We start from the raw sequence: 9,639 nt of genomic DNA, 5'->3' as shown, positions 1-9,639 counted from the left end.
TACTCACTGTTTCCTTATTGGGAAGCAGCTCCTTTCTAATTCTGAAGAAGTTCTTGCCGTACTGCCTAAGCCCCTTAACGAAGCGTTTCTGTGATAAAAAAGAAACAACAAATGGGATGTAAAAACCAAAAACAAAACAGGATGTCAGCAAAGCAATCTGCAATCAGTAGAACAACAACCGCAAAGAAGTCTGAGCGGGAATGTTGACTGCGCTGGGGGAATATTTCGGCGGCACAGCTGGGACCCCCTGCCCCGCAGGCCCCCGACAGCCTCCATCCGGTCCCCGGTCCCGCACACCAGACAGGTCTAGGAGGACATCCTGTGTCTGAGGCCAAAGGCGATCTATGCCCTGGGTGCCTCCAGTCTCCGCAGCGGTCCGCGGAGGTATAAACAACGGAGGTATAAATACGCTCCGGGTTTCTTAATCAAGCAGCACAAGTGGTCTCCACCTGAGAACGAAGCTTCCCAGACTGTCGAGCAGAAAAGGGAAACACAACCAAACCTGGAGACTTTCCTCCAGAAGGGCACTCTAGAGGGTTAAAAGGCCTTTCGTTAATCCCAGGAATTCACCAGCGCGGCGGAAGACCACCGGGGCCCGGACCCCGGACCCCGCCGACCTGCCCAGCCGTCTTGGGCACTAGAAACCGAGCCACCAGAACCCCTGCCCCCTCCCGGCCCCCCTACCCCTCATTTCCTCAGCGGTCCGGGACTTTCACTTTGCCCCATTCCTCCCGAGCAGCCCCTCCCCGCCGCAGTCGGGCCCTGCCGGCTCCCCGGCCCCCACCTCGGGCGAGAAGCCGGGTCCCGCGCCCCGACGCCGGCAGCCACAGGTACTGGGGCCGCGGCCGGCTGCGCTCCGGGTCCCGGCGGCGAGGCCGCGCCTGTCACTCGGCTCGTGCTCCACAAAGCGCAGGGCGGAGGCGGCCGGGCGGCTCGGCGTGTGACCGCGGCGGGGCCGCGCGGCGCGGGGCGCGGGGGGCGCGGGGCTGAGGCCGCCGCCGCCGCCGGGGGAGGAGGCCGGAGCGGCGCGCAGAGCCCGGCGCGGCCGCGGGCGGCTGCAAAAGGCGGCCTGGATCGCCGCGCCGCCCGCCGGCCCGGCTCTGGCCCCCGCCCCGAGGCTCCGCGCGGAGCCCCGGCGCAGTACCTTGGTTTCTTCCTTCCAAACAGCTGGATCCGACCCGGGCGGCGGAGCACGGAAACTTCCTCCCCGCCGCGGCGGGCACGAGGAGAGGGCGCTCGGGGCCCCTCCCGGGCCGCTCAGTCCCTGGGCTTCCCCCGGGTGGGCCGAGTCAGCGGCGCACGCCCGTCGCCCCCCGGGCTGCGAAGCTGGGGGCTGGCCCCGAGGACTCCCGCGATCCCTCCGGCCCAGGCGTTAGCCGGCACCTCGCAGGGCGCCGTTTCACAACTAAGTCACCGCGGAAGCTTCCCAGCCAATAAATCACCTGCCCACCGGGAGGAGCGTCCCTCCCACTCCCCGCGGTGGAGACCAGCCGAGCAAATTCAGCGAAGAACCAGACTTGGCCTGCAAGACCGATCTGCAACCTCCTACTCCATTCCTGGAGGCTCTGCATTTTCAGATTTCACCCCTTTCTAAGATATGACTCATCACTGTCAGTTTTCAACATAATTCGTATAGTTCAAAAGGAACAATCTGTCAAGGCACAAGAAAGCAGCCAGCTCTTTTCTAGTCTGAAGAAGAGTGACCCTTGTTTCTTGAAACAAGTGTCATCCGCATGCTCAGCACGCCTCCTGGGCTTAAGTGCAGAGGATCTCCTTTGGGATCTGGAGAGGAATGAGACCGCCTGCCCTCAAGAAGCCAGGTTGGCAAACAGGTAAACACACCAATCTCTGGGCCCCAAAGAGAAGCCACAGAGGAACAAAGGGCTGGAGGTGGGGCCAGGAGGAGGAAGCACTCACTCAGTGGGTGTTTTAGAGGAAGTGACAGGAAAAGCAGCAGCCTGCCGGTGGGCTCTAGTGGGACTGCCAGCAGGGCACAGGGAACATTCTGGGAACTGCAAGGAGGACAGGGTGTGCAAAGTGCAGTGCCACAGATAAGACTGAAGAGGCAGGAGAGGGCCAGGCTGCAGAGCCTTCTAGGCCACTGTGAGGCCAGCAGAGAAGTGCCGGCGTGACCGTTTCATGAGAAGACTGGATAGCAACTGCACCAGGGGTGGGGTGGCTTGCGACAGGCCTTAGGGACAGACTGGCTGCACTGCAGTTGGAGAGGCTGGTGGGGGAACCCAGTGTGAGCTTGGGATGACCTGAACTCAACTTCAGCCTTCGGAATTAACTTCTTAATCTACTTTCAGGAGTTGAGTATTTAGTGAGCACCTAACACTGGGAGGAATTTTTAAAATAATAACAAACAGGCAGTCATGGACCTTTATTCAAATGAATTCATCTTTAGCAGGAAAGATAAATGTGTGCCAGGTTATTAGATTAGAGAATGATCTGAGTCTCAGGGAAGCCAAGCATGAAGTAGTGAATGGCAGCTCACCAGTGCTGCAAGGAAGCCGAGAGGAGTGACAGACTGTCATGGTCACTGAGGTCAGATCTCGAAGAGCAGAGCATTTGCTGGTGTGGAAGGGTGGGAAGGGCCTCCAGAAAAGACAGGGGCACAGTGGGAAGTGGTAACAGACAGAGTCTACAGAAAGCTGAGGTGGGCTCTGGCATGAAAGAGGTGGTAGAATGGCAGGGTCATGCAATCTGAAGGAGGGCCCAATGCCAGAGGATACACAACAGGTTCGCTGGGAGAAGTCGGCCAAGCGAAGGAGCACCTGAGAAAGGCTGAATCGGGAAGAGCAGGGAAGGGGCTTCCACAAACTTGAGGTCAGACCCTAAGTCTTCTACTTGTTATAATCTCCTGAACATAGCTGTTAAATACCTACTGTGTGCCTGGAGCCTCAGAGTCCTTATACCCTACAAGGAAGTACTGTTATCATCTCCATTTTACCAACAAGGAAGCTGAGGCACTGTCAGTTAAGCAGGCAGACCAAGGTCACCCAACTCCTCTGCGGTAAAGGCAGAATTCCAAACCCGGGCTCTGAAATCCATGCCCCACGTCACTGCCACAGTCTCGGTAAAGAGGGCTAAGGGTCTACAGAGAATCCATTTTCAGTCATGGCACCATCATCTGTGACTCTGCCCTTCCTGTTTCCCCCCAGATCAAACCCAGTCCTCGCTGTTCTTCCAAAGAAAGGTCTTCCATGCCCTCCTTTCCCACCCATACAAGCACCAGTCCCAGGCCAAAACCTTCCCCTTCTTTCCTATGTGCCAGTCTATGAATCCATCTCTCCCATCAGGCCACTTACGAGGCTCTGCCAAGACCACATATTCCATCATGAGTCCTGTACCATCATGCCCTTGAGCACTAAAACTAGCTCTTGGACCTCTTCAGGAAAGGGGGGATGTTTAACCCCTTAGGCCTGCATTCTCAAATGCAGGTGCACCAGGACCCCGCCCCAGCCTACCTTACCACACAGACATCCACTAATGCCACCTAGCCAACGCTGCCACCATCCTAGTCTGAGCTCTGACTGCGGTACCTTTAATACTTCTCTCCACAGCCTACCTCCAGTTCACCTCAAACTTAAGCTCAAACCCCTCCCACTCCAAAATGAGACTTCTCCAACTATCTCCCTGATGATTCACTTGGTGTTTATTTGTCTAAAGGCTCGTATACTCATAGTCTATAAGCTCTGAAAAGACAGGAATGGAATCTTATACCACCCTGCCTCCCTAGAGCATTAGGCGGGTGGAACTCCCAAGTGTTTAATACACAAGTGAAACCATGAGATGACAGGGGTCTGAGCTAGGGTGGTCACGGTGGAACCAGACTGTTCAGTGCCAAATGGTCCGTTTTGAACTTTGGTAACAGAGTTTTTATTTTATTGGTTCCATGACACCAAACTCTGCTCTTTTTCCTCATTTCACCTTAACCCTAACCCTACTCAACCTCTAGAAATCTGAGTCTTCCCAAGGCTTTGTTTCAGGGTTCCTGTTCTCTAAACTCCCTCCCAATACGATTTCCACTGTTCCTTTGGCTCTAAATACCATCCAAGATTCTCACCACTATTTCTAAGGCTAAATCTATGGTCCAAGCCCACGGGGAACACTTGTCTTATAGACATTTCAAACTAACTACTTCCAGAAATATGGATCTGACATCTGGTGGTAAACACAGACCACTGCTGTCAATGTATATCAAGCACTATGCTATCAAGCGCAAAGCACCATTGGCCCCTTTTTTTTTTAAAAAAAAGGAAGTAAAAGCTTCGTGTGGCCTGTACTGTTACTTCTCTATGGAAAGCCACAAGGCCTCAGAACTGACAAAACATCTGCTTCTCAGAGACCAGCCTTTACCTTGTGGTTTACCAGAAATGTAGAGTAGCCTTTAAAATCGAAACAAAGCCAACCCACTCAGAGCAGTCAATGATTAGAATAGGTCAGTCAGTATGTTAAACAGGCTACTGACGCTGCAGTCTCCCCTCTATTAACTCATCTCTCTGCAAATAAAGACCTCGAAGCTTTTGAGATTTGAATTTCATAATTAACGTGATCGACTTATAGGTGCTAGAGGCCTCTAAAGGAAAGTTCACAGACACAGTCTGCTTCTTAACAGCATTCTAGCAGTTGAGCTGAAATTCCACATTTCCAGTGCTTAAATTCAAGGTCTAGTCAACCGGCCTCATCAGTTACATCCCTCTCCATTAGCTGTTCTGTCCCTGATGGTGAATAGATGCTGGAATGCTAAGATGTCAAAGGTGAACGAGAACGAAGACTGTTCATTTAACAGGCAGGCGCTGTGGCTGGGTCACCGCCCCATGTGCCAGGCAGCCCTGCTTATGTGCCACAGGCTTGCAGTCCAGCCATTCACATATCCATGAGCCGAGGTTCTTGGGCTGTTGGCCCTGATTTCTCTGGTGCTGTTTGTTTCCAGTCAACCTGGTATGTTCCTTCAGAGCACAGAACAAGTCCTCTTCTATGTCTCAATCCCCAAAGCCAGATGAGATCCAAATATAAATACAGGTTTATTTATGGCAAGGAATTTGTTCTTTGCTTTGTTTTACAACTAAGTTTGCGACTGTGTTTCAATTTTGATTTTATATTGTTTACTGAAATATATTTTGACATGCATCATCCTGTTACAAGGTGTACAACACATTAATCTGACACGTTTATACACTGTGATGTGACTGCCGTTGTATGATCATTAGCACTTCTGTCATGTTACATAATGATTTACACTCCAGATTTTAGACACATTGCCACAGTTTTCTATTACTGAGCTGAAATTTCATATCACCATCAGAAGTTACTACGTATAAGCTCTGGTTGTTGTTTAGTTGCTAAGTTGTGTCCAATTCTTTTATGATCTGATGGACTGTAGCCCGCCAGGATCCTCTGTCCATGGGGATTCTCCAGGCAAGAATATTGGAGTGGGTTGCCATGCCCTCCTCCAGGGGATCTTCCCAACCCAAGGTCAAACCCATGTCTCTTGCATTATAGGCGGATTCTTTACCACTGAGCCACCGGGGGGGGGACGCCCCCTTAAGTTCCTGACCGAGAACGTTTAATTCTCGGCTTTTAAAAGAAGTGAGTTACCTGAACACAGTATTTAGTAAATTTGGGTTTTAGTAGAATCTGGAGAGTTCTATTTCTCATTTTTGGTTGAATGGAAAGAACATGAGATTCAAACTTAGAAGCCCTAGATCTGGTCTGCTCCTCTGTTCCAGAGAGGAAATTATGACATGGCTGTTTAGGCACAGCCACTTTTGAAATGGAAGAAACTTAACAGGGATAAACGTAATTGGGTCAAATGCGATAATGTTCTCTCTTACAATAAAGGAACCAGTTCAAAAGTTCCACTCATCACTGCTGAGCCTGCCCCAGGTCTGAGCCTCCCAAGCCCTGTGCCCACGGGCGACGACAGCCTTACTGGCTGTCCAGATGCTGATCCCCCCACGCGCAGGGCTGGCCTAGGGCAGGCAGCGTCACTGTTCTGTGTCAGGATGTGAGAGGGGTACGGAGATACCACCCTATTCAACAATGATGGCAGCCAACAGCTGGCATTGTCTGAAGGGCTCTATAGGGACTCATTTAAGCATCACAATAGCCTTGCGAAGCAGGGGCTCCTAATATCTCCATTTTACAGATAAGGGGGGGGGAAACATGTCTGTCACCAAATCCTTGAACCAGGGGAGGAGGATCAAGGGTGACAAAAGTAAACCATCGGGAAACTTCAGGGATGGGGTGAAGCCTGAGAATGGAGTCCAAGAGAGGGTGTGGATCCGGAAGATGAATGGGCACCTGCTGCCTGCACGTGCACTTCAAGATTTTCAGTGCTTCCCACGGGTCTCTGAACGCACAGGTAAAGGCTATAGTCTCCAAACTTAGTTTAGTCTTGTCTTGGTTTGTTCATCTTTTAAATTGGCCATAAAAACACTTGCCCTACCTATCTCCAAAAAATTCTTCTTACTATCAGATTGGATTGCACACAGAAGAGTACTGGGGGGATAAAGCCAAAGAATGAGGTGTGTGCTCATCTCCCCTGTGTGTGTATCCAACTCCCCATGCAGCTGGTCCCGGTTGCTGGACCTGACCTGTGTCTGTGGCAGAGAAAAGGAGCGATGCTACAGAAATGGTAAAAGACAATTCCTCGGCATTAACCCCTGGCTGAGAGCTTTCAAAATTAACTCCTGCTGCTGAATTTTAACTAGTGCATCACAGTCAGAAACTCACCGGGACTTCTGAACAGCGACTTCTCCTCAGTCCTCTTATGTAACTGTTGGGAAAACACTGTAGGTATTAAAATGAGTCCCACTGTGAAGATGGCTCCTTCTCCTCTGCCCCGCTTTCTGCATAAAATTTTATGTTAATAACTTGCTGCTTCTCAGAGGGCTGAAGAGCAGGCAGATCTGCAAGTAAGCAAACCACAGTTCCCCCCAACAGAGAGACAAAAGTGTAGCCCACAAGCCAGGCAGGGGGAAGAAGAGGATGTCACTGCTCTCCTGAAGGCAGAGAGCGGCCGAAGAAAACTGAAGATGGTCCCTAAATGTGGGCCTATGTTAAGGAGGGGTAAGGGGAGAAAAGAAAACACTGATGCCCGGAAGAAATCAAAGCCTTTAAAACATCTGTATTCCACGACACCTACCTGTCCATCAATGGCTCTCACTGACTAACCACCAGATGAGAAGAACCTATTGAATTTCATTCATATACTCCTGTCTGTTACAGGTTCCCATCACCCCAGACCTAAGACACACTTCTGGCTGGAGGTAGACTATTGATACTGCTTTGAAAAGTGTCATCTGGGTTTTGGTTTAAGATATTTAAGACATCAATGAAAGGGTGACTGGAGTAAAGCAGGATGTTTTCAGTAAACAGCTGCAGAAGCAACGTGTCCGAGAGGAGACATGCCAGCCAGCCAGGTGGGCATCCCAAGCTTTCTAGTATGTTGTTCCTGATTCCTGACTCTATTTCCTAAGTACATTCTGAATTTATACACAGTATTCCAGGATGACTAGTTAAGTCCCATTCAACTAGTTATAGTTGAAAAACAGCAAATAGGACAATTTAAAATAATAACCATATTTTTACTGATGACTCTTAACTCTCTCTCGAGACCTGGCATTCTTCCTGAGCTCAGACTAGTACCCACGCTCTCTATTCCAAGTAACATCTTCCGTTCTCTCAGGACATCACAGTCTCAACGTGGACACTGGGGGCTCCCAGACTGCATCCTCCTTGAAGTTCCTCAATACACTCTCCAACACAAGGGTAACTGAGCCCATGCCACAGATGAAGAAACTCAAGTTTTGGTATATATCCTGCCCCAATCCATAGCTAATAAGGAAGGGTGAAGTAAAGAGATAAGAATTAGAAGTAGGATTAATTACTTGGAATCTAGGTACAGAAAACATTTTCTTGTATGTCTATGTATCAGAGAAATTAAAAGGTATTTGTTGTTGTTCAGTCACTAAGTTGTTGTATCTGACTCTTTGCAACCCCATGGATACGGTATTATCTATCTTTTCTTAAAAACAAACAAACAAAAAACCTCTGAAGGAAACTGTACATGTTAGCCCACAGGCTCCTCTGTCCATGGGATTTGCCAGGCATGAATACTGGAGTGGGCTGCCGTTTCATTCTCCAGGGGATCTTCCCAACCCAGGAACTGAACCCAGATCTCCTGCACTGCAGGTGGATTTTGTTTTTTTTTACCATCCGAGCCACCAGGGAACCCTGTATACCTAGACACACTTGCTCTCTGAAGCAAAAGTGTCAGAGACTGAATGTTGTATATCCATGTTAAAAATTTTCCCACCGAAATCCTTGGCTTGGAGTACATGGCTCTGCCACTAAATAACTACATCCCTGATTAGGTCGCTAGGCCTCTTTCGGGCTTCTGTATGCTTGGGTGTAAGATGATTGTCGGGGCTTTGTACCATTTGTCTGTAAATTCTCAGAAGTGGATGCCTCAAGTTCTCCATCACTGGGAGCTGCAGTCAGGCAGGCAGCCTCTCTCCTACACAGAGACAGAAGGATGGCTAAAATTCTTCCAAAAAGAGACCCTGTTAATGCATGATACATTGTCGACTGTCTTACCTGGAAACTGGATAATAAATGATCATTCTTGTCTTAAGTTGGGGTGATCTTTATTGTTGAGAGTAATTTGTTATGCAGGAGTAGGAAACCAATACGAGATTCATTACAAAAACCACTAAAAGCTTTAACCTCAATGGTAGTCAACTATTAATTAAATTAACCAGTAAACCATCTTCCAATTAGACTTCCTCAGACAGTCCACAGGCCCTACAGTCCTATAACCTTCCCCTGTGTTAACACCTGAGCTATGTTAACACCTAGCTCACAATGCCATAGGACATGACATGACATGACAAGCTATGCAGGCTACTGAGTACACGAGGGAATCCCCAGCACCCCAAACATCCCGTGACACTCAAAGCAGGTGACCACTATCACTGGCTGGATGACTAAACAAATGCAACTGGGAGTGAGCTGGCTCCGCCTTCTTCCAAGGCTGTTTACTTTCCAGCCATTTGCCCTCCAGCTTGACTCCTGACCTGTGCTCACTGCTAAGTTTCTAACTCTCTAATTACTACTTACAGAATGATTTGACACCAACTTTCCTGTCCATTTAAATGTACAAGTCTCACTAGAGACAACCACACCAGCCCACTCTGTGATGCTGGTTCAGCACCCAGAGTGAAGCCCACAGTGTCCTTTTCAACATGCCTCTGCGTGAAACCTTCCCAGCTGATCACAAACGTCAAAAAAAAAAGTCACTCTTTGGAGAAGGGAATGGCAACCCACTCCAGTATTTTCACCTGGGAAATCCCATGGACAGAACAGCCTGGAAGGCTACAGTCCATGGGTTGGCAAAAGAGTTGGACACGACTTAGCGACTAAACAATGACAACAATATTCAAACAATTGAACATTAGCTGGCCTTAGAAAGGAATGAAATACTGATACATACTACAACATGGATGAACCTTGAAAACATCAGGCTAGGTGAAAAACAAATCAAATATATGATTCTATTTAAATGAGACATGCAGAATGGGCAAACAGAGAGACAGAAAGGAGATTAGTGGTTGCTAAGAGGTAGAGTCC

At 49.3% G+C, this 9,639-nt stretch overlaps 1 protein-coding gene and 1 long non-coding RNA gene across 10 annotated transcripts in view; one reads left to right on the top strand and one right to left on the bottom strand.

Annotated features, from left to right (window-relative positions):
- RERE (arginine-glutamic acid dipeptide repeats) overlaps nt 1-9,639 on the bottom strand; it is a 416,914-nt gene that overhangs the window by 56,986 nt on the left and 350,289 nt on the right. For 6 of the 9 annotated variants that reach the window (XM_061382835.1, XM_061382834.1, XM_061382837.1 and 3 more), the window contains one exon: nt 8-88. In XM_061382835.1, coding sequence (XP_061238819.1) covers nt 8-88 — 81 coding nt within the window. Of the gene's footprint in view, nt 1-7; nt 89-784; nt 917-1,144; nt 1,250-1,442; nt 1,694-9,639 lie in introns of those variants that run through there. The other 3 variants (XM_061382841.1, XM_061382843.1, XM_061382842.1) reach the window with 3 other exon arrangements.
- On the top strand, nt 1,741-8,644 carry LOC133227836 (uncharacterized). Its single transcript, XR_009729969.1, has 2 exons — nt 1,741-1,832; nt 7,237-8,644. It is a non-coding gene; the product is annotated as an uncharacterized LOC133227836 (long non-coding RNA).

The sequence above is a fragment of the Bos javanicus genome, chromosome 16, assembly GCF_032452875.1.
Source record: "Bos javanicus breed banteng chromosome 16, ARS-OSU_banteng_1.0, whole genome shotgun sequence".
NCBI lineage: Eukaryota > Metazoa > Chordata > Mammalia > Artiodactyla > Bovidae > Bos > Bos javanicus.
The sequence above is the reverse complement of the archived record's forward strand: the minus strand, read 5'-3'. Positions and strand labels throughout refer to the sequence as shown.